General features: G+C 37.8%; 1 protein-coding gene across 6 annotated transcripts in view; it reads left to right on the plus strand.

Annotated features, from left to right (window-relative positions):
* ALMS1 (ALMS1 centrosome and basal body associated protein) overlaps positions 1-25,330 on the plus strand; it is a 214,362-nt gene that overhangs the window by 53,786 nt on the left and 135,246 nt on the right. For 5 of the 6 annotated variants that reach the window (XM_044261390.1, XM_044261388.1, XM_044261394.1 and 2 more), the window contains 2 exons: positions 9,020-15,301; positions 16,334-16,467. In XM_044261390.1, coding sequence (XP_044117325.1) covers positions 9,020-15,301; positions 16,334-16,467 — 6,416 coding nt within the window. The remainder of the gene's footprint in view (positions 1-9,019; positions 15,302-16,333; positions 16,468-25,330) is intronic. The other variant, XM_044261389.1, reaches the window with a different exon arrangement.

Consider the following 25,330-nt stretch of genomic DNA (forward strand, 5'->3'; position numbering starts at 1 on the left):
GATTCCCAACTGCCCCCAACTAGAACCTTCAGTGCAGTGTTGCATAAAAGTGGCAAGAACAGACATCCTTGTCTTTTCCTGATCTTTGTAGAAAGATATGAAGCCTTTTATCATTAAGTATGATGTTAGCTGTGGGATTTTTGTAGACTATCTTTATCAGGTTGAGGACTCCCTTTATTTGTATTTTTTAGAGCATATTTATCATGTTACCGTATAAGGGTGTTCGATTTTGTCAGATTTTTTTTTCTGCCTCTTTTATGATGATCACATGGTTTTTGTCTTATATTCTCCTAATATAGTACATTGTTAATTTTCATATAACCGACCTTATAGTCTTGGTTATATATGCCATTTGGTTATGGCATATAATTCTTTTTGTATGTTGTTGGATTTTTTTGGCAAGTAATTTTTTGAGGACTTTTGTATTTATATTCATAGTGGGTATTGGTGTGTACATTTGTTGTGATTTTTGTTATTGGCTTTGGCGCAAGAATAATACTATGTTACAAGTTGAGGTGAGAAGCATTATCTCTTCTAGTTTCGCTAATGGCACAAGTTGGAATGAGAAGCGTTGTCTCTTCTAGTTTTGCTAATGTCACAAGTTAGGATGAGATGTGTTGTCTTCTAGTTTTTGAAAGAGTTCGTAAAGGATTAGTTTTTATTGGGTGAAGGCTGCCTGCCTCTTTGTAGAAGTTTTAAAATTACTAATTCCATCTCTCTGCTTGCTATAAGTATTTATATTTTTCATGAATCAGTTTTCATAATTTGTGGCCTTTGTGGAATTTGTCCATTCCACCTAGGTTATCTAATTTGTTGGCATATAACTGTTCATGGTATTTGCATATAATCCTTCTTATTTTGGAAGATTGGTAGTAATACCCCATCTTTCATTCATGATTTCGATATTCTGAATTTTCTATTTCTTTTTTTAGTGAGTCTAGCCAAGTTTTGTCAAGTATGTTAATCTTTTCAAAGAAATAAACTTTGGTTTCTCTACTTTTTCTGATCTCTTTTTTTTACATTTAAATTTCTGTTTTGTTCCAATTTTAGTCTTTATTTTTTCCTTCCTTTCACACTTTAGCTTTGGTTTGTGCTTTTTATTGTTTCTTGAGGTGAAAGAATAGGTTATTGATATGAAACCTTTTTTTTTTTTTTTAAAGATTTTTCATCTGTTTATTTGAGAGACAGAGAGAGAGAGTACACATGAGCTATGGGGAGGGGCAAAGGGAGAGAGAGAAGCAGACTCCCTGCTGAGCAGGGAGCCTGATGTGGTCCTTGATCCCAGAACCCTGAGACCATGACCTGAGCTGAAGGCAGACGCTTAGCCAGCTGAGCACCCAGGCACTCTGAGACTTTATTTTTGATATAGGCATTTACATTTAGAAATTTCTAAGCACTACTTTAGTGGCATGCTCAGAGTTTTTGTTTCTTGTGTTTTTGTTTTAATTCATCTAAAATATTTTTAAGTTTCCATTGCAATTTGTTTTTGTTGACCCCATGGTTATTTGGGTATGTCTTGTTTAACGTCCACATATTTTTGACTTTCCTTTTGTTATTAATATCTCATTTGATTCCATTTTTGTTGGAGAACACCTGCTTTGTATGATTTTAGTTCATTTACATTTTACTGAGGCTTGCTCTTATGTCGTAGTGTGTAGTTTATTCTGTAGAATGTATGCTTTACCCTTGAGAAGAATGTGTATTCTGCTGTTGTTAGGTGGTGTGTTCTATATGTGTCTCTTAGTTCTAGTGGGCATATAGTGTTCAAGTCTTCTGTATCCTTGTTGATCTTCTGCCTAGTTTTCTCTGTTTTTGAAAGTAAGCTATTGAAATCTTGAACTATAATTGTTTGTCTGTTTTATCATTTTTTCTGTCTTACTTGCTTCATATCTTTTGAGACTATGATATTAAGTGCATTTATGTTTATAATTGTTGTATATTCCTGATGAATTGACCTTTTTGTTTATACAAATGGTTGCCCTTTAATTCTAGTAACATTGTTTGTTTTAAGGTCTGTTTTCTCTTACATCAGTATAGTCACTTCGGTTCTTATGCTTGCTGCTTGTATGGCATATGTTTTTCATCCCTTTACTTTCAACCTGTTTGTTTTTTTTTAATCAGAAGTGTTATCTCTTGGGGCACCTGGGTGGCTCAGTGGGTTAAAGCCTCTGCCTTCGGCTCAGGTCACGATCCCAGGGTCCTGGAATCCAGCCCTGAGTCCGGCTCTCTGCTCGGCAGGGAGCCTGCTTCCCTCCACTCTCTGCCTGCCTCTCCGCCTACTTGTGATCTCTGTCTGTCAAATAAATAAAAATTAAAAAAAAATTTTTTAAGACTTTATTTATGTATTTGACAGACAGAGATCACAAGTAGGCGGAGAGGCAGGCGGAGAGAGAGGAGGAAGCAGGCTCCCTGGATGCAGGGCCCGAGCCCAGGACCCCGGGATTGTGACCTGAGCCGAAGGCAGAGGCTTTAACCCACTTGAGCCACCCAGGCACCCCTAAAAATAAAAATCTTAAAGTGTATCTCTTGTAAACAGCTTATATAGTTGGATCGCCTAGGTTTGTTTTGTTTTGTTTTATTTTAATCCAGACTGACAGTCTTTGCCTTTTTTTTTTTTTCCAATTTATTTATTTTCAGAAAAACAGTATTCATTATTTTTTCACCACACCCAGTGCTCCATGCAAGCTGTGCCCTCTATAATACCCACCACCTGGTACCCCAACCTCCCACACCCCCGCCACTTCAAACCCCTCAGACTGTTTTTCAGAGTCCATAGTCTCTCATGGTTCATCTCCCCTTCCAATTTCCCCAAAAGCTTTGCCTTTTAATGTGACTGTTAATCAACTCATGTTCAATGTCATTATTAAGATTGGATATATATTTGCTGGGTTACTTTTTGTTTTCCATGTTTCTTGTTTTTTGTTTTGTTTTGTTTTGTTTTTGTTTTTGTTATGTTCCTCCCTGCTTTTTATTGGACTTAGTGAATGTTTTCTAGTGTCACATTTTAATTTTTAAAATTATTTTTTAGTTAATTTTTAAAGTTATATCCTAGGGGCACCTGGGTGGCTCAGTGGGTTAAGCCTCTGCCTTCAGGACAGGTCATGATCCTGAGGTGCTGGCATGAATCAGGCTCTCTGCTCAGCGGGGGGCCTGCATCCCCCCCCCCCCGCCTGCTTCTCTGCCTACTTGTGATCTCTCTCTTTCTGTCAAATAAATAAATAAAATCTTAAAAAACATAAAGTTATATCCTAGTCATTGCTCTGGGGCTTACAGAATTTATCTTACTAGAATATATACCTGATTTATACTAACTTAATTGTAGTGTAATACAGAAACAATACTCCTATATGGTTCTATTCTCTTTTGTGTGTTCTATTACTGGCATATGTATTATACATATATGTGTTACAAACATGCAAGAATACATTATTATTGTTACATTATTAAACTTATTTTTATAATTTTTTGTATTTTTACGAAGCTGAGAGGAGAGCAAGTATTTAGAGTTTATTATATTAATCTTCTGATTTACCATTTTTTATTCTCTTTATTTATTCCTGTGGATTTGTTACTATCCAGTCTTTTCCTTACTCCACTCCAGCTTTGCTCCCATTTGCCTCCTTTTGATGTTCATTGTCAAATACGTTACATTTCTATATGTGATAGCTCTACTAATATAGTTAAATACATACTGTTTTGTGTAAAATTGCTTTTACAATCAGTTAAGAGAAGAAAAGAAATGAAATATGTAAATATGCTGTCCTTTTGTAATTACCTACATAAGTATCTTTATTAGCACTGTTTGCTTTGTTTTGTAAATTCAAATTACTGTCTGGTGTCACTTGCTTTCAGCCTGAAGAATTTGTTTAGTATTTCTTGTGATGGTTCTGCTACCAACAGATTCTCTCAGTTTTTATATACCTGGAATGTTTTTATTTCATCCTTTTGGAAGTTTTGTTGAATTTATAATGTTTGGTTGATAATCTTTTTTTTTTTTTTTTAAAGATTTGATTTATTTATTTGACAGAGAGATCACAAGTAGACAGACAGGCAGAGAGTGAGAGAGGGGGAGGCAAGCTCCCTGCTGAGCAGAGAGCCCAATGCCAGACTCCATCCCAGGACCCTGAGATCATGACCTGGAGCTGAAGGCAGAGGCTTAACCCTGAGCCACCCATGCACCCCTGATAATCTTTTTTGTTTTAGTACTCTGAATATATCTTTCCATGGTCTTTTTGCCTTTATTGTTTCTGATGAGAAATCAACTATTGATCTTATTAACATTCCCTTGTATTGATTTGTTTTCTCCTGTTGCTTTCAAGATATTCAGTCTTAACATTTTGATTATGATGTTGTGTGGATCTCTGTGTTTATCCTACACTGAGTTCATTGAGCTTCTCAGATGTGTAAATTATCTTTCCATTTATTTGAGTCTTTTTCCACTTCTTTCATCAATGTCTTATACAGATCTTTCACCCCCTTTTTAAGTTTATTCTTAGGGTTTTTTTTTTTAAAGTGTAATTGTAAATGGGATTGTGTTCTTGACTTTTCTAATAGTTCTTTATTAGTGTATAACAGCATAACTGATTTTTGTATGTTAATTTTGTATCCTGCAACTTTAGCAAATTTATTAGTTCTGACAGTTTTTTGGTGGAGTCTTTAGGAGTTTCCATATGTAATAACATGTCATCTGTAAACAGAGACAGTTTTACTTCTTCCTTAACTATTTGGATGCCTTCCCCCCACCCACCCTTTTCTTGCCTGATTGCTCTAGCTAGGATTTCCAATACTGTGTTGAATAAAAGTGATGAGGGTGGGAACCCTTATCTTGTTACTGATCTTAGAGGAAAAGCTTTCACCTTTTCACTGTTGAGGGTAATGTTAGCTGTGGGCTTTTTATATATGGCTTTCGTATGTTGAGATACGTTCCCTCAACACCCCCTTTATTGAGAGTTTTTATTGTGAATGGATGTTGAGTTTTGTCAGTTGCTTTTTCTACATCCACTGAACTGATCATATGATTATTATCTTTCATTGTTAATACTGGTGTATCATATTGATTGATGTGCAGATATTGAGCTATCCTTGCATTCCTGGAATAAAGCCCACTTAATAATGTTATATGATTTTTTTAAAGTATTGTTGAATTCAGTCTGCTAATATTTTGTTGAGGATTTTTGTATCTCTGTTCATTAGGGGCATTGACTTATAATTTTACTTCTGTGTAATTTCCTTGTTTGGTTTTGGTATTAGAGTAATGCTGGCTTTATAAAATGTGTTTGGAAGTGTTCCCTTTTATTTTTTGAAAGAATTTAAGATATTTTGGTGTAAATTATTTGAATATTCAGTAGAATATTCACCAGTGAAGCCATCTGGTTCTAGAGTTTGATTTGTTGGGACACTTTTTTTTTTTTAAGATTTATTTATTTATTTATCTGAGAGACAGATATCACAAGTAGGCAGAGAAAGAGGAGGAAGCAGGCTCCCTGCTGAGCAGTGAGCCAGATGTGGGGCTCGATCCCAGGACCCTGGGATCATGACCCGAGCCGAAGGCAGAGGCTTTCACCCACTGAGCCACCCAGGCATCCCTGTTGGGACACTTTTAATTACTGATTCAATCTCCTTACTAGTAATTGGTCTATTCACATTTCCTGTTTCTTCATGATTCAGTCCTGTAGGTTATATGTTTCTTCTAGATTGTAAAATTTGCTGATATAAAATTATATGTAGAAAGTCTTTTATGATCTTTTATATTTCTGTGAGATCAGTTGTAATATTTCCTTTTCCATTTTTATATTTTATGATTTGTGTCCTCTCTGGATTTCTTTGGGTGGCGGTCGTGGTGATTTTAGCTAACAATTTGTCAGTTTATTTATCTTTTAAAAGAATCAGATCTTTGTTTCATTGATTTTTTTTTTCCTTTTCTATTGTCTTTTTAGTTTCTCCTTCATTTGTTTTTGCTTCTTTTTTTTACTGGCTTTGGGCTTTGTTCTCTTTCTAGTTCTTTAAGATATAAAGTTAGGTTGTTTATTTGATATCTTCTTATTTCTTGATGTAGGCATTTATCATTATGGACTCCCTCTTAGAACTGCTATAACTGTTTTGGTATATTGTATTTCCATTTTCACTTTTTCAGTTTTTTTAAAAAATTAAAATATAATGTCTTAGCCCCAGGGGTACAGGTCTGTGAATTGCCAGGTTTATACACTTCACAGCACTCACCATAGCACATACCCTCCCCAATGTCCATAACCCCAAGGGTATTTTTGATTTCTCTTTTGATTTCCTCTGTGAGCCATTTGTTGTTCACTTTGTTAATCTGTTTTGCTTTATTAATTTCTTGAGTTTTTTTTTTCTCACAAAACTTTCCATAACTTCTGTTCCTTTTCAAGTTACTGTGCAGATCACATTCATCCCTTCTCCTTTAGTTTTCCTGAAGAGTTAATACTTGAAAATGTACTTCCTTACCTTATAGTTCACTCCTTAATCCATTTAATTCTATATTTAGTTACTTTTTTGAAGCTCATCATTGAGTTTAGAATAGCAGTAACTAATAATTCAGTGAAAAGAGCTCAGAATTTGGAGTTAGAATTAAAAGGTTAAAGTACCTGTTTTTGTCTTTTCTGTAGAACTTTGGAGAAGTTGTATTTCTTTACCAATCAAAATGTAGTCTGAGGACCAAAAGTATGGGACATCACTAGGGATTTTGTTAGAAATGCAAAATTTCAGATCCCACTCTAGACCTATTTTTTTTTTTAAATTTTGTTTATTTATTTGACAGATAGAGATCACAAGTAGACAGAGAGGCAGGCAGAGAGAGAGAGGAAGGGAAGCAGGCTCCCTGCTGAGAGCCTGATGCAGGGCTCCATCCCAGGACCCTGGGATCATGACCTGAGCCCAAGGCAGAGGCTTTAACCCACTGAGCCACCCAGGCGCCCCCACCGTAGACCTATTGAATCAGAATCTGCAAGTTAGTAAGATCTCCATATTGAGAAGCAATCTTATATCTTCATCTTTGAAACTTAATTTATGTGTAAAGTGCTGAAGGTCCCCAGCTTAGGATGCTTTGATGTAGGATTTTCATCTTTATCATGTGCATTTAGTAGAAACCATACTCCAATTTATGAATTTTGCTATTTTCTTAAGCTAGTCATATGTGGTATGATATTCTTTTGTGATGTTGGGTAGCTGCCATGAGCCACAGCTCCCAGTCAGCCACATGATTATAAGGGTGAAAACCTGATACACTTACAACCATTCTCTACCCATACAGCCATTCTGTTTTTTTCTTTTTAGTATAGTATTCAATAACAAGATACTTAACATTTTATTATCAAATAGTTTTTGTGTTAGGTAATTTTGCCCAATTTTCGGCTAGTGTAAATGTTCTGAGCATGTTTAAGTTAGGTGAGGCTAAGCTGTGCTATTTTGTATGTGAGATTATTGTATATATTTTTGACTTACATGTTTTCATCTTATGATGGGCTTATCGGGATGTAACTCCATTGTAAGTTGAGGAAGAGCTGTATAGATAATCCTTGTATATATCAACCATTTTGCCATCATCTAACATCCCATATATTTTATCAATTTTTGTCTGCTTCGTACTATTAGAATGTAAGCTTTGTAAGGCAGAATTAGAGCGTAAACTTTGTCCATTTGTTTATTCCCCTATTTCCTATATCTAGAACTGTGACTTGCACATAGTAAACATTAATTATTTTTTGAATGAACAAATGGATGAATGCTTATCTTGTCAAATCTTATCATTTCTATTGCAGTCATTTACTTCCCGCTGACATTTAGATTTAGAAGTACTGGATTAGACAGTACAAATACAGAAATTTCTGTTGGTTTTTTTTGCATTCTGTTCCCACTCATCTTGAATCTGTATTTCTTTTTTTTTTTTTTAAAGATTTTATTTTATTTATTTGAGAGAGAGAGACAGTGAGAGAGAGAATGAGCGAGGAGAAGGTCAGAGAGCAAAGCAGACTCCCCATGGAGCTGGGAGCCTGATGTGGGACTCGATCCCGGGACTCCAGGATCACGCCCTGAGCCGGAGGCAGTCGTTCAACCAACTGCGCCACCCAGGCGTCCCTTGAATCTGTATTTCTGTAGTATAGGTCAATTCCAATTTATGAACTCCCCATGCCATTTAGAGTTAAGTTCAGAATCTTTAGTGTAATCTTTAGACACTTTATAGTTTCATATAGTTAACAAACATATCTTTCTGAGGGCACATTTACTAGAAGAATCATTTAAAACCCACTGCTTGCATAGTGTCCATCTGGGCCATATTGCATTGCCATTGTAAGACTCAAGGGATAGGGGAACCCATGAAAATAAGTTGAAGATCCTTTGCTATGCCATGGAATGAAGTATTTTGTCTCTGATTGAGGAGTCACATGTCTTTTAATGGCATACATGGCACAATAACAGGCTAACTTATTAGGTAGTAACTAGGGTGAAATTAAAGTCCAGACGGGTTAGCATTTTCCCATCATGTTAAAATTCTTTAAAAATCCGGGGTGCCTGGGTGGCTCAGTGGGTTAAAGCCTCTGCCTTGGGCTCAGGTCATGATCCCAGAGTCCTGGGATAGAGCCCTGCATCGGGCTCTCTGCTCAGCAGGGACGCTGCTTCCTCCTCTTTCTCTCTGCCTGCCTCTCTGCCTACTTGTGATCTCTCTGTCTGTCAAAAAATAAATAAAATCTTTTAAAAAAATTCTTTAAAAATCCAAATTTTAATAAAGATCCACCTATCATATCAAATGGATATGCTTCTATTTTTAAATATTATTCTATTGCTGAATATTTAAATTATGTCTACATTAGTTTGCTGTTGTAAATGGCTTTATAATTAATATTTTTGTAAATATTTGTCTCCTTTTATGACTGTTTTCTTAGGATTCTTTACTAGAAGTGTAAAGGTCAAAGGAAGGAAAGCTTTATTTCTTTTATGCATAAAAGAAATATTTCTTAATTAAAAACATATAATATTAGTATTAATAAGTCTCTTTTTTTAGGAGATACTTCTAAAGGAGGCATACCTGAAGTTACTCGTTCCAACTCGAAACCAGGCATCACTGCTACTGCTGGAGATTCAGATACTGGATCTCTTTTATCCTTGTTCCCCGAGGACTTTCCTCAGTTGGCTTTAAGGTCTCCTCCAGAGAATACTGTTGGTCAGCATACTGATAAACTCAACCAGCAGGCACCAGTAGATAGTAAGATAAGTGAAGAGACTCTAAAACTTTCAGCTGTTAGTGAACTAACTGACCAGAAGACTGAGATATCAACAGTACCCTCTAGTTCCTACTCACAAAGAGGGAAGCCCAATATTTTCTACCCACAAGCCTTACCAGACAGTGATCTAACTGAAGAGGCTCTAAAAGTTTTGGCTGTTCCTGGTCCTGCTGTCCAGAAGGCTGGCATACCTACAGTCCTTCCAGGCGCCTACTCACGTGGAGAGAAGCATAATATCTTCTACCAACAGGCCCCGCCAGACAGTCATCTAACTGAGGAGGCTCTGAAAGTTTTGGTTGTTCCTCATCCTCCTGACCAGAAGACTAGCATACCTGCTGTCATTCCAAGTTCCTACTCACGTAGAGAGAAGCACAGTATCTTCTACCAGCAGGCACCACCAGACGATCATCTCACTGAAGAGACTGTAGAAGTTTCAGGTGTTCCTGGTTCTCCTGTCCAGAAGAGTGACATACCTACTGTCCTTCCAAGTTTTTACTCACGTGGAGAGAAACCTAGTATTTTCCACCCTCAGACCTTGCCAGACAGTCATCTAACTGAAGAGACTCTGAAAATTTCAGCTGTTCCTGTATCTGCTGACCAGGGGACTGAAAAGACAATAGTTCCTTCTAGTTCCTATTCACGAAGAGAGAAGCACATTATTTTCTCCCAGCAACAGTTGTCAGACGGTCATCTAACTAAACAGGTTCTGAAAGTTTCATTTGTTCCTGGGCCAGCTGATCAAAACACTGGGATACCTACATTATCTTCACATTCCTGTCCACTTGGAGAGAAGCCCAGTATCTTTTACCAACAGGTCTTGCCAGATAGTCATTTAATTGAACAGACTCAGAAAATTGTGGCTCTTCCTGAACCAGCTGACCAGAAGACTAGGATACCCTCTACTTCTTACTTACACAGAGAGAGGCCCCCTATTTTCTATCAACAGACATTGCCAGAAAGTCATCTAACTGAACAGGCTCTGAAATTTTCTGCTCTTGGATCCATTGAGCAGAATATTGGGATACCAACCTCTACTTTCCCCTCACGTAGAGAGAAGTCCAGTATTTTCTACAAACAGGAGTTGCCAGATAGTCACCTAATTGAACAGGCTCAGAAAGTTCCATCTGTTCCTGGACCAGCTGACCAGGATACTGGGATACCAGTAGTGCCCTCTAGGCCCTCCTCTCTTGGCGAGAATCCCCATGTTTTCTATCAGCAGGTATTACCAGATAGTCCTCTAACTGAAGAGGCTCTGAAAGCTTCATCTGCTCCTAGACCAGGTGACCAGAAGACTGGGATACCAGCAGTATCCTCTAGTTCCTACTCACATAGAGAGAAGCCTGGTATTTTCTATCAAAAGGTCTTACCAAGCAGTCATCAATCTGAAGAGGCTCTGAAAGTTTCAGTTGCTTCTGAACCAGCTGAAAAAAATAGTGGGTTACTATCAGAAGCTTCTAATTTCTACTCACATAGAGAGAAGCACAATATTTTCTACGAACAGGAGGTGACAGATGGTTCTCTAACTGAACAGGCTCAGAAAGTTTCACCTACTTCTGAACCTACTGACCAGAAGGCCGAGATATCAACAATAACTTCTGCTTCTTACTCGGATATAGAAAAGCCCTTTATTTTCTACCCACAGAGCTTGCCAGACAGTCATCTACCTGAAGAAGCTCTAAAAGTTACAGGTGTTTCTGAACCCACTGACCAGAAGACTGGAATACCAGTAGTTCCCTCTACTTCCTACTCACCGAAGGAGAAGCCCATTTTTCCCCCTCAGGCCTTGCCAGGCAGCCAGTTACTTGAAGAGGCTCTGAAAATTTCAGCTGTTTCTGGACCAGCTGACCAGAAGACTGGGTTGCCATTAGAACCTTCTAGTTCCTACCCACCTAGAGAGAAACCCATTACTTTATACCCACAGGACTTGACAGACAGCCGGGTGTCTCAGGAGGCTCTGAAAGTTTCAGTTGTTCCTGGACCAACTGACCAGAAGACTGGGTTGCCATCGAAACCTTCTGGTTCTGACTCACCTAGAGAGAAGCCCATTACTTTATACCCACAGGGCTTGACAGATAGCCAGGTACCTCAGGAGGCTCTGAAAGTTTCATCTGTTCCTGGACCAACTGACCAGGAGGCTGGGTTGACACCAGAACCTTCTAGTTCCTACTCACCACAAGAGAAGCCCATTATTTTTCCCCCTCAGGATTTGCCAGGTAGTCATATACTTGAAGAGGCTCTGAAAATTTCAGCTTTTCCTGGACCAGCTGACCAGAAGACTGGGTTGCCATTGGAACCTTCTAGTTCCTACTCAGCTAGAGAGAAGCCCATTATTTTCTACCCACAGGGCTTGACAGATGGCCAGGTGCCTCAGGAGGCTCTGAAAGTTTCAGCTATTTGTGGACCAACCGACCAGAAGACCAGGTTGACACCAGAACCTTCTAGTTCCTACTCACCACAAGAGAAGCCCATTATTTCCCCCCACCAGGCCTTGCCTGGCAGTCAGTTACTTGAAGAGGCTCTGAAAATTTCAGCTATTCCTGGACCAGCTGACCAGAAGACTGGGTTGCCATCGGAACCATCTAGTTCCTACTCAGCTAGAGAGAAGCCCATTATTTTCTACCCACAGGGCTTGATAGATGGCCAGGTACCTCAGGAAACTCTGAAGGTTTCAGCTTTTCCTGGACCAGCTGACCAGAAGACTGGGTCGACACCAGAACCTTCTAGTTCCTACTCCCCGTGGGAGAAGCCCATTATTTTCTATCCAGAGGGCTTGACAGACTGTCTGGTATCTCAGGAGGCTCTGAAAGTTTCAGCTGTTCCTGGACCAACTGACCAAAAGATTGGGTTGCCACCAGAACCTTCCAGTTCCTATTCACCACGGGAGAAGCCCATTATTTTCTACCCAGAGGGCTTGGCAGACAGTCAGGTATCCCAGGAGGCTCTGAAAGTTTTAGCTATTCCTGAACGAGCTGACCAGAAGACTGGGTTGCCATCAGAACCTTCCAGTTCCTACTCATATAGGGAAAAGCCCATTATTTTCTACCCCCAGGGCTTAACACACAGTCCGATATCTCAGGAGCCTCTGAAAGTTTCAGCGATTCCTGGACCAGCTGACCAGAAGACTGGGTTGATATCAGAACCTTCCAGTTCCTTCTCATATAGAGAGAAGCCCATTATTTTCTACCCTCAGGGCTTGGCAGATAGTCAGTTACCTCAGGAGGTTCTGAAAGTTTCAGCTGTTCCTGGACCACCTGACCAGAAGACTGGGTTGCCATCAGTACCTTCCAGTTCCCACTCATATAGAGAGAAGCCCATTATTTTCTACTCACAAGGCTTGACAGACAGTCGGGTGTCTCAGGAGGCTCTGAAAGTTTCAGCTATTCCTGGACCAGTTGACCAGAAGGTTGGGTTGCCATCAGAACCTTCTAGTTCCTACTCACCTAGAGAGAAGCCCATCATTTTCTACCCACAGGGCTTGACAGATGGCCAGGTACCTCAGGAGGCTCTGAAGGTTTCAGCTGTTCCTGGACCAACTGACCAGAAGACTGGGTTAACAGCAGAACCTTCTAGTTCCTACTCAAACAGAGAGAAGTCTAATATTTTTTACCAGCAGGAGTTATTAGGCAGTCATCTAACTGAAGAGACTCTGAATGTTTCAGCTATTTCTGGAACAAGTGATCAGAAGACTGAGATACCAACAGTACCTTCAAGTTCCTACTCACTTGGAGGGAAGCCCATTATTTTCTATCAGCAGGCCTTATCAGATAGACCTCTCACTGAAGAGGCTCTGAATGTTTCACCTTCTCCTGGACCAGCTGACCAGGAGACTGGGATCCCAACAGTATTTTCTGTTTCTTACTCTCATAGAGAGAAGCCCAGTATTTTGTACCAACAACCCATGTCAGATGATCAGCTGGCTGTAGAAGCTCTGAAAATTTCAGCTGTTTCTGGACCGGGTGATCAGAAGACCAGAAAACCAACAGTTACCTCGGCTTCTTATTCACATAGAGATAAGCCCATCATTTATCAGCAAGAGTTTCCAGATCTTACTGAAGCATCTTTAAATGTTTTCAGGGTGCCTGGACTAGGTGACCAGAAGACTGGAATACCAGTAGTAACCTCTAGTCCTTACTCACATAGAGAGAAGCCCATCATTTCTTACCAGCAGGAGTTGCCAGGTCCTAATGAAGGTATTGTAAAAATTTTAGGGGCTCCTGGGTCTGCTGACCAGAAGACTGGGATACGATTTGGGTCCTCTGCTTCCTATTCACATAGAGAGAGCCCCATCTTTTCTTACCAGAGGGAGTCGCCAGGTGTTACTGAAGAAGCTCTGAAAGTTTCAGCTGTTTCTGGACCAGGTGACCAGAAGACTGGGATACATATAATTCCCTCTAGTTCCTACTTATACAGAGAGAAGGATGGTATTTTTAAACAGCAGGAGTTGCCAGAGATTTTTGCTCTTCCTGGACCTGCTGATCAGAAGACTGAGATACCAGTAGGACCCTCTAGCTCTTACTCACATAAAGAGAAACTCAAGCTTTCACCTGTGACTTTACCAGATGACCAAAACACTGAGTCACTAACAGCTCCCCTTAGTTCCTACTCACAAGAAGAGCCCAAAATTTCAACTGTGATTGGACCAGATAACCACACAACTCCATTACTGACAGTTTCTCGTAATTCCTATTCTCAGAGAGTAAAGCCCAGTGTTTTCTTTCAACAAGAACTGCCAGATAGACATTGTAGTGAGGATATTTTGAAAATTTCACCTATCTCTGAACCAATTGATGTGAACGCTGGGTTACCAATACCTCTTTCTAGTTCCTACTCCCACAGGGAGAAATCTAATATTTTCTACCCACAGGAATTGCCAGACAAACATCTAGCTGAAGATGCACTGAAGGTTTCAACAATTCCTGTACCAGCTGACCAGAAAAGTCTGTTACCAACAGTTCCTTCTAGTTCCTTTTCACACAGACAGAAACCAAATATATTGTATCAACAGAATTTTCCAGATAGACATGTAACGCAAGATGCTCTGATGTTCTCAGGGGGTGTTGGGCAAGTTGATCAGATTACTGGGTTATCAACAGTTACCCCTGGAACTTATTCACATAGTGAGAAGCAGAAACTTGTTTCAGACCATGTTCAAATGCTAATAGATAATTTGGATTCTTCGAACTCCAGTGTTATCTCAAACACTATGCCTTTAAGTTCTCAGACTGATGGTAGAGTTGTAATAAGTAAACCAGAATCTTCAGGTTTTGAAGATGTTGGGTCCGAGGAAATTCAAGATACAAGCAGCAGTTCCAAAACGCTTAGAGAGATTCGGACCCTTTTAATGGAGGCAGAAAATATAGCACTGAAACGATGCAATTTTTCTGCTCCCCTTGTCCCTTTCAGAGATGTTAATGATATTTCATTTATACAATCTAAGAAGGTGGTTTGCTTCAAAGAACCCCTCACAGCTGATGAATCTAATGGTGATTTGCCTCAGAGTCTGCCATTTACAGAGGAAAGCCCAAGCAATAAGTGCATACAGAAGGATATTAGCACACAGGCAAATCTGAAATGCCAGAGAGGCATTGAGAATTGGGAATTCATTAGTTCAACTACAGTTAGAAGTCCTCTACAGGAAGCAGAAAGCAAAGCCAGAATGACAGTAGATGAAACCCTTCGGCAATATAGAGCAGCCAAATCTGTAATGAGATCTGAGCCTGAAGGGTATAGTGGAACCATTGGGAATAAAATTGTTATACCTATGATGACTATCATTAAAAGTGATTCAAGTAGTGATGCCAGCTCCTGCTCGTGGGACAGTAATTCACTGGAGTCAGTTTCTGATGTCCTTCTAAACTTCTTCCCATATGCTTCACCCAAGACAAGCTTGACAGATAGTAGAGAGGAAGAAGGTGTGCTGGAGAGTGATGATGCTGGTGGTAGCAGTGTGGATTCACTGGCTGCGCATGTCAGAAACCTTCTGAAATGTGAATCGTCATTGAATCACGCTAAACAAATACTCCGAAATGCAGAAGAGGAGGAATGTCGAGTACGAGCACGAGGTAGGAGCTGATAGTTTGTTATAAAGGGAGGTCAAGCTTATAAACATCATACTTTAATTTATTTAAAGTTAAGTATTTGTGGAGTCTCAATTTATATTCTTGTAGGACTGTTAGAATGATTACATTTTCCACCGTAATCCAGAGTAAGTCCATTTAACCAATAGTGTAACTAAGTCACAGTATGAATAGTGCTAGTTTGAGTTTAGGGTCTTAGAAAGTTTCTAAAGCCTGAAGGAGAGTAAGAAGATAGCTTGGGTTTTCAGATTCCCGAAGTTCTTCTGTTTCTTTAATTCTCCTATTACAGTATTCTATTTTGGAGGCAGAAAAAAAAAATGAAAACAATTTGCTCTGCTCTAAATCAAACTGTATCATAAAACTATATATACATTTCTCCTTTTCTAATAAAATTCTTAGAGTGTATTTTAGACATTAGAAAGAACAAGTATTTCACACTAAAACTTGGGTTGGAGCTTTGAAAGAGGATATTTACCAATCTCGTTGGTCTCTAATGGTAGAATGCCATTAAAAAGGTTTTTTTTTAAGACAAAATAAGGAATATGTTTAGAGATCAACTTACAACCAACAGTTCAGGCCTCCCTGATTTGTTTATGTTTTCCCTTGAGATAAACTACCTACGCTGTTCCTTTTATCACTTACATATGTTCTGACTCCAGAAAACTTAAGTATCAGCTCTCATGGAAGCAACAGTAACTGTAGCAGGACCTAATAGGGCAGGGAAAGGGACCATCCTGATTGGAAGGAAGATTAAGATGAAAATAATTGAAAATCGTGGTTAAAGTGGCCTCTTTGGAGAAATATCTGCAGAATGTGGTTTTTAAAAATCACAGTTTTCAGTGAAATGATTGCTCTTAACAACTTATAATAGTTCGTCATATAATTGAGAACACGTTTTGCTAAGTATTGTGGTAGCATTTAGCTGGATATATTGATGGTTTTCTGTGCTCTTGTAATCACTGAAAATTATCATTTTTGCATTGCATTATCTCAAGTGTTTTTATATTTTCTTTTCAGCCTGGAATCTGAAATTTAATTTGGCTCATGAATGTGGCTACTCCATTTCAGAATTAAATGAAGATGACAGGAGAAAAGTAGAAGAGATTAAAGCAAAGTTGTTTGCTAATGAGAGAACAACTGACTTGTCCAAGGTATAAAAGAAATCTAGAAATGAAGAGAGAAAATGTGAAAGAAAGGGCAGTAGAGAGTTGGTATCTCTTACTTGGGCATTGATGACATGGGCTGAGTCATTAGTAGTCTTTGGATAAAGTGTTATAAGTCTTATTTCTTCAAAATTAATATTTAAGTATTAGGTTCAGTAGTTTTTGATTACTTCCAAACTCATCTATTGAAAAAAAAAATTATCTCCTTAGGAAAATAAGAATAAATTTGCCTTGTCATTTGTATTTTCTCATGAAGGTGATAACTTGGGGTACAGAAGAAGTCTAGCCATATTCAGATACATATTATCTACTTAAGAACATAGAGCTCTAATAGCTTATGTTTAAATGATTTTCTTTTTAATAGTATTTATTTTGCTTCAGTTGTGAACTATTTGATGCATAGTAGAGAAAATATATATGAAACATATAAAACATATAAAGAATAAAGTAAATAAAAATAATTCCTATATATATTGGCCCACTAACTTGAAAAATGGAACGTTACCAAATACCATTGAAGTCCTTTGTGTCTTCATCCCGACATGTACTGATTTTCTCTTGTTGTTCAGTATAGTTTTAATTTCTTTAATAGATGGAATTACTCAGAAAATTCTGAGAATTACTTTTTTCACACAGACTTGGGTTTTTGAGATTGCTCTGTGTCAGTGGGTGTAGTTTTAGTTTATTCATTTTTAGTACTGTAAGTATTCTAGTGTAAGACTATATCATAGTTTGTCTGTTCTCTTGTGGATACAGCATTTGGTCTGCTTTCAGGAATAGTAATGGGGTACAGTAGTACCTGACTTACAGGGTTTTGATGTGGGTTATATGAGATAATGCTTAGTGGAATATGTGGTATCTAGTACTCAATAATTGGCAATTATTATCATTACTATTAATACTATAAAACTGATAATGCATAGACTTTATGGCCTAATTCATAGCTTTTTAGAAACTTTTTTGTCAGTGATACAGCATAATTATTTGGCTTATCTCTTTTGGAAAAGTTTTTTAAAAGTATCGGGCGACTGGGTGGCTCAGTGGGTTAAGCCGCTGCCTTCGGCTCAGGTCAATCTCAGGGTCCTGGGATTGAGTCCCGCATCGGGCTCTCTGCTCATCAGGGAGCCTGCTTCCCTCTCTCTCTCTCTGCCTGCCTCTCTGTCTACTTGTGATTTCTCTCTGTCAAATAAATAAATAAAATCTTAGGGGGAAAAAAAAAAGTATAAATTAGGGGTCGCCTGGGTGGCTCAGTGGGTTAAGCCTCTGCCTTCCGCTCAGGTCATGATCTCAGGATCCTGGGATCGATCCCGGCGTCAGAGCCTGCATTCCCACCCCCCTCTCTGCCTGCCTCTCAGTCTACTTGTGATCTCTCTCTGTCAAAAAAATAAATAAAATCTTAAAAAAAAAAGTATAAATTAGATTGGATTTTAGGTTTATATATATATTTGAAATCATCACCATAATCCCATTTCCAGAAACTCTTTTCATCTTACAAGAGTGAAACTTTGTACTTGTTAAATAATTTCTCTCCATTCTACCCTCCTGCCAGCCCCTGGCAAGCACCATTCTGTCTTTATGATTTTTTAAAATATTTATTTATTTATTTGGCACACACAGAGAGAGAGCAAGCACAAGTAGGGGGAGCAGTAGAAGGAGAAGCAGGCTTCCCACTGAGCAGGGACCCCACTGTGGGATTTGATCCCAGGACTCTGGGATCATGACCTTAGCTAAAGATAGATGTTTATCTGACTGAGCCACCCAGGCACCCCTATGATTTTTTTTTTAAGATTTTTTTAAAAAATGTATTTATTTTAGAGAGAGAGCACGAGTGGGGTGAGGGGCAGGAGGAGGAGCAGACTCCCTGCTGAACAGGGAGCCCGACTTGGTGCTTCATCCTGCAACTCTGGGACCGTGACCTGAGCTGAAGGCAAACACTTTTAATTAAGTACCTCATATAAGTAGAATCATAACAGTATTTGCTTTTTATGATGAGTGTATGACATTTAGCATAATGTCTTCAAGTTCATCCATGTTGTACCTTATGTAAGAATTTCCTTAAGGAGGTTCTCTTAGAGATAGTATATAGTTGAATAATGGGTTTTTTTTTTAGCGATTCTGCCAATCCCTGATGTTTTGATTGAGTTTGATCCATTTAAAGTAATTACTGATAAGGTATGACCTACTTCTGTCATTTTGCTATTTGTTTTCTATGTCAAGGAACTGATTTTTATGTTCAGGTACAACTCCAAACCACAGGTTTATTTACCTTACTGCCCTTTAGTCCACAGAAGGGCAGAGGACAACAAATTACATTTTGTAGGCTCCTAAAGACACCCTGTTACATTGCTTGTTGGCATTAACTACTCAGATCAAACTATGATGACAAAATTCACTTTGTATGTATAGATTTACTGTCTGTTCTTAGGCAGGATACTCCCTCCTTTCTTTTCCCTTTTCTGTTGGTAACCTCTGAAGATAGGAAGAGTTTGAAGTCAGGAATTTATATCATCTTGGTGTATGGATCAGTGTCTCTTAAGTTTATAAAGAAAATCATAAAACAAACCTAAGAGTAAAAATAAAACAAGCCAAACTAAGAAAGTAGTAAGAAAGAAATTATAAAATCAAATGGATCAACTAATGTCCTAGAAAACAGGAAAATAACAGAATTGAACATTACCACTTAGAGTTCAGTCTTGGAAAAATTCCACATGAATAGGCATCCTCTAACTAGAAGATTACAAGAAAATAATTCAATGTTATAAATTAAGAGGAGTATGCTAATCATACCATTGAGAAGTTTTAAAGTCATAAGAAAATATAATATATACCTCTTTTTTTTTTTTAAGATTTTATTTATTTATTTGACACAGAGAGTAGGCAGAGAGGCAGGCAGAGAGAGAGAGGAGGAAGCAGGCTCCCTGCTGAGCAGAGAGCCTGATGTGGGACTCGATCCCAGGACCCTGAGATCATGACCCGAGCCGAAGGCAGCGGCTTAACCCACTGAGCCACCCAGGCGCCCCAATATATACCTCTTTTTAAAATTAGATTTAAAATTCTCATGAATTGGCTGATTTTCTAGGAAGATGTCTATAAATCTTAAATAGATTAGAAGTGAACAAGATAGAAAAGTCCTTGTCGGGAGGCCTGGGTGGCTCAGTGGGTTAAGCCGCTGCCTTCGGCTCAGGTCATGATCTCAGGGTCCTGGGATCAAGTCCCGCGTCCGGCTCTCTGCTCAGTGGGGAGCCTGCTTCCCTCTCTCTGCCTGCCTCTGTCTACTGTGATCTCTCTCTGTCAAATAAATAAATAAATAAATAAAATATTTTTTAAAAAAAAGAAAAAGAAAAGTCCTTGTCTCTCAGATTTATCTTCCAAGAAAAGAAGCTGACTTGTTAGTAGTAAATGGTATGGAGTATTTCCTAGGTGTGATATTAGTAGTGTGGTTTTATGAAAGGTGAGTATCCCTATTCTTAGCAGATGTGGTGGTGAACTATTTAGGATTGAAGTGTCATTTACCAGTGTTTGTATAGAACTGATAGGGGGAAATGTTCAGTTGCTGAATCATGGCAGAATGAATTCCAGTGTTTATTTTAATACTGTATCAACTTTTTAAAAAGAAGACTTTATTTTTTAGAGCTGTTTAAAGTTCACAACAAGGGGTGCCTGGGTGACTCAGTTGGTTAAGCATCTGCCTTTGGCTCAGATCATGATCCCAGGGGCCTGGAATCGGGCCCTGCATCGAGCTCCTTTCTCATAGGGGAACCTGCTTCTCTCTCTGCCTCTTTGCTGCTCCTCCTGCTTGTGCTTTCTTTCTTGCTCTCTGTGTCAAATAAATAAATCTTTTAAAAAAATAAATTTCCTAGCAGAATTGAGAGGAAAATATGGAGATTTTCCATAGACCCCCTGCCCTACACATGCACTTCCACTGGCATTGTCAGCGTCCCTCCCCAGAGTAGTATGTTTGCTGCAATTGATGAACCTACATTGATACATCATAATAACCCAAAGTCCTTGGTTTACATTAGGGATCACTCCTAGTGTTATATAGTTTATGGGTTTGGACAAATGTGTAATGACATGTATTCATCACTGTATCATACAGAGTATTTTTACCACCCTACTTCTGCCTCTTCCCACTTGCGCTGCATCTGCTGATCTTTCTGCTTTCTCTGTACTTTTAATATGTCATATAGTTGGACTAAAAAAGCCTTTTCAGTTGGCCTCTCTGGATTATTAATATGCATTTAAGTTCCCTCCATGACTTTCCATCATTTGCTAGCTCATTTCTTTTTAGCACTGAGTAATGTTCCATTGTCTTACTGTGCCACAGAGTTTATTTCATCTACTGAATAATATCTTGGTGGCTTCCAAGTTTTGGCAGTTATGAATAAAGCTGCTATAAAATCCTTATGCAGTTCTTTCGTGCGGAAATCAGACATTTTAGCTCCTTTGGTTAATTATCAGGGAGTACAAATGCTAGATTATATGGCAAGAGTCTTATATTTAGTTTTGTAAGAAACTACCAAGCTGTTTATAACTTTGTATGTCAGCTATCCTTCAGTTAAAAACACACACATACGCATATACACACACACACACACACTTAAATGGGGGAGAGAAAAAAAGAAACCAAAATTGTCTTACAAAGTGGCTGTACCATTTTTTATTTCTACCCACAGTGATTCAGAGTTCCTGTTGCCAGCATTTGGTATTGTCAGTGTTTCGGATTTGGGCCATTGTTGTAGGTGTGGAGTGAATCTTGTTTTGTTTTATTTTTAAAATTTTTTAATTTGTAGATTTTATTTACTTATTTATTTGAGAGAGAGTGTGCATAAGCAGGGGGAGGGAGAAGAACAAAGAGACTTGTACTGTGTGTGGAGCGTGAGGTGGGACTTATCTCATGATCCTTAGATCATAATCCTGAGATCATATCTGAGCCAAAACCAAGAGTACGATGCTCAACTGACTGAGCCACCCAAGTGGTTAGGAGTTTCATTTTCATTTTCATTTCCCTGATGACATAGGATGTGGAACATCCTTTCATATGCTTCTTTTCCAGCTGTATGTCTTTGGTGAATTATCTGTTAATGTCTTTGGCCCATTTCTAAATTGGGTTGATTTCTTATTGATTCTTTAGAGTTCTTCGTATATCTTAGATAACAGCCCTTTATCAGACATGTCTTTTGCAAATATTTTCTTCAATATGTGGCTTGTCTTTTCATTCTTGACATTGTATGTTGCAGAGCAGAAGTTTTTAATTATAGTGAGTTCATCTTACCAATTACTCTTTCAAGGATTGTACCTTTGATGTTATATCTAAAAAGTAATCACTGTATCCAAGGTCATTGAGGTTTTCTCCTTTGTTATATCCTAGCCTTTGCATTTTACACTTAGGTCTATGATCCATTTTGAGTTAATTTTTGTGAGGAGTTTTAAATTAGTGTCTAGATTCATTTTTTTGCCTGTGAATGCTCAGTTCCAACATCATTTGTGGAAAAGACTATCTTTGCTCCATGCCTTTGTTGCTTTGTCAAAGATCAGTAGACTATATTTACATGGATCTGTTTCTGGGTTTTGTTCTGCTCTTTGATCTTTTTGTCTATGCTTTGACCAGTACCATACTGTCTTAATCACTCTAGCTTAATTGTGAGTCTTTTACAGGCCTCCAACTTCATTCTTCTTTAGTATAATATTGGGTATCCTGAGTTTTTAACTTTCCCAGATAAACTTTGGAAGCTGTATGTCAGTATCCAAAAAATAACTTGCTGGGATTATGATTAGCATTGCAATGAATCTATATAAGTCAGGTTAAGAGGAACAATGTCAAGTTGGGAGGTCTTGACAATATTGAATCTTTCTATCCATAAACATGGAATGTCTCCATTTATTTATTCTTTGACTTTGTTTATCAGGATTTTACAGTTTTCTTCTTAGAGAGCTTGTAGGATATTTTGTTAGGTTTAATGTAAGCATTCCATTTTTGGGAATGCTAGTGTAAATGGTATTATGTTTTTTATTTTGAGCTCCAGTTATTCATTCCTGGTATATAGGAAAACAGTTGACTTTTGTATATTAACCTTGTATCCTGCCTTTTGCTATAATCACTCAGTAGTTCCAGGAGTTAATTGATTCTTGTAGATTTTCTACATAGATGATCAGATCATCTACAAACAAAGTTTTATTTCTTCCTTCTCAGTCTGTATGCTTTTTATTTCCTTTAGTTGTTTTATGGCATTAGCTAGGAATTCCATTTCAATGTTGGAAAGGAGTGGTTAGATGGGATATCGTTAACTTGTTCCTGGTCTTTGTGGGAAAGCTTCTAGTTCTTACCATAAAGTAAGAAGTTAGCTGTAGGTTTTCTACCAATACTCTTTATCATGTTGAGGAAGTTTCTTTCTATTCCTCATTTACAGATCATTTTTATCACAAATAACGTGTTGGATTTTGTCAAATTCTTTTTCTACATCTATTGATACAAGGGTCATTTTTCTTTTTTTAGTCTGTTGATGTGATCATATTAACTGATTTTTGAATGATAAGTCCCACTTGGTCATGGTATATAATTATTTTTATACTTTTTTGTATTTGATTTGGTAATATTTTATTGAGGATTTTTGCATCTATATTTATGAGAGATGTTGGTCTCTGTTTTTTTTTTTCCCCTTGTAAAATTAAATGAATTAGGAAGTGTTTCTTCTGCTTCTATCCTCTGAAAGAGATTGTAAGAATTGGTGTAATTTTTTCTTTAAATGTTTGGTAGAATTCACCACTGAATCCAGCTGGGCCTGGCATTTTCTCTTTTGAAAGATTATTGATTCAGTTTCTTTAATAAATAGATGCCTATTCAGAATGTTTTCCTTTAGGGTGCCTGGGTGGCTCAGTTGTTAAGCATCTGCCTTCAACTCAGGTCGTGATCCCACGGTCCTGGGAATTGAGCCCGCATTGGGCTCCCCTGCTCAGTGGGAAGCCTGCTTCTCCCTCTCTGACTCCCCCTACTTGTATTCCCTCTCTCACTGTGTCTCTGTCTGTATCAAATAAATAAATAAAATCTTAAAAAAAAAAAAAAAAAGAAAAGAAGGAATGTCTTCCTCTTTGTGTGAGTTTTAGTACATTTTTTATTTCCAGAAATTGGTCCATTCCATCTAGGTTATCAAATTTGTGGGCATATGGTTGTTCATAATATTTCTTTATTATCCTTTTAATGTCTGTGGGGTTTATAGTGATGTCACCTCTTTTCTTTTTGATATTAGTAATTTGTGTCTTCTTCTTTTTTTTTTCCCCCTTTCTGGCTAGAGACTTATTGATTTTATTGGTCTTTAAAATAAATAGTTTTTTTGTTTTGATCATTTTTCTGTCTTTTCTATTTGCAATTTCATTGATTTCTGTTCTAAATCTTCTACTTTTTTTCCTGTTTGCTTTCAACTTAATTTGCTGTTCTTTTTTTAGTTACCTAATGTAGAAACTTGGGTTATTGATTTTAGATATTTCTTCTTTTCTATTATCTAATTTAATGCTAAAAATTCCCTTCTATGCCATGCATTCCCTGCATCCCACAAGTTTTCACAAGTTGGGTTTTCGTTTCAAGTTAATATGTTTTTAAACATTAGGTTAATATGCTTTTAAATTTTTTTTTTGAAATTCTTTGATTCATGCTTTATTTAGAAGTATATTGGTTAATCACATATTTAGGGATTTTCTTGTTATCATTCTTGCTTTGATTTCTAGTTTAATTCCATTGTGGTTTAAAAGCAGTTTGTTCAGCAGAGAGGGAAAAGTTTAAAATTCACTCTAGGCTAAAAGCCAGTAAACAAAAGTAGTACACTTTATGTTTGCGGCTCCCGTGTTGGATTCGTGGCTTCATCAAAAACTCACTTTTAAGTCTTAGAAATGTTACCTAAACTTTTGGTTCTTGGTTTCAACATGTATAAAATAGAAATGTTAATGACATCTACTTTCTAAGGTTTTGCTAAGTATTAAGTCATATTATGCTCATAAAATGGTTAGCAACCCTAACACATAGGAACACTCCCAAAATTATTTACTGTTATTATTATTCTCAATGAAAAGCCCAACGGGACAGAAACTATTGTCCCACTTACTAAAATGATATTTTAACTTTATTTTCAGGCTTTGTTATATCACCCCTACTTGTAATCATGGGCTGAATATTTAATTATAAATTTTATTTTTATTCTTTAGAAATTTTTTTTATTTTAATTCAATTAATTAAGATATAATGTATTATTTGTTTCAGGGGTACAGGTCTGTGATTGATCACTCTTACATAATACCCAGTGCTCATTACAACACATACCCTCTCAAGTGTCCATCACCCATTTACCCCATCCCTATACCCTCATCCCCTCTAGCAACCCTTTTTACCTATGATTATGGTTTGTCTCCCTCTCTGGTTTCGTCTTGTTTCATTTTTTTCCTCTCTTCCCCTATGATCCTGTTTTGTTTCTTTAATTCCACATATGAGTGAGATCATATGATAATTGTCTTTCTGTTATTGACTTACTTTAGCATAATACTCTCTAGTTCCATCCATGTCATTGCAAATAAAGTGCCTTTCTCATAGATAACATGTAGTAAGATCTTGTTTTTTGATTCACTCTGACAATCTTTGTCTTTTTTTATTTTACTATTTTTAAAAAATATTTTATTTATTTATTTGACAGACAGAGATCACAGGTAGGCAGAGAGACAGGCAGAGAGGAAGAAGCAGGCTCCCTGCTGAGCAGAGAGCCCGATGTGGGACTTGATCTCAGGACCCTGGGATCATGACCTGAGCCGAAGGCAGAGGCTTTAACCCACTGAGCCACTCAGGCACCCCAATCTTTGTCTTTTAATT

Source organism: Neovison vison, chromosome 8 (genome assembly GCF_020171115.1).
Source record: "Neovison vison isolate M4711 chromosome 8, ASM_NN_V1, whole genome shotgun sequence".
NCBI classification, from domain to species: Eukaryota; Metazoa; Chordata; class Mammalia; order Carnivora; family Mustelidae; genus Neogale; species Neogale vison.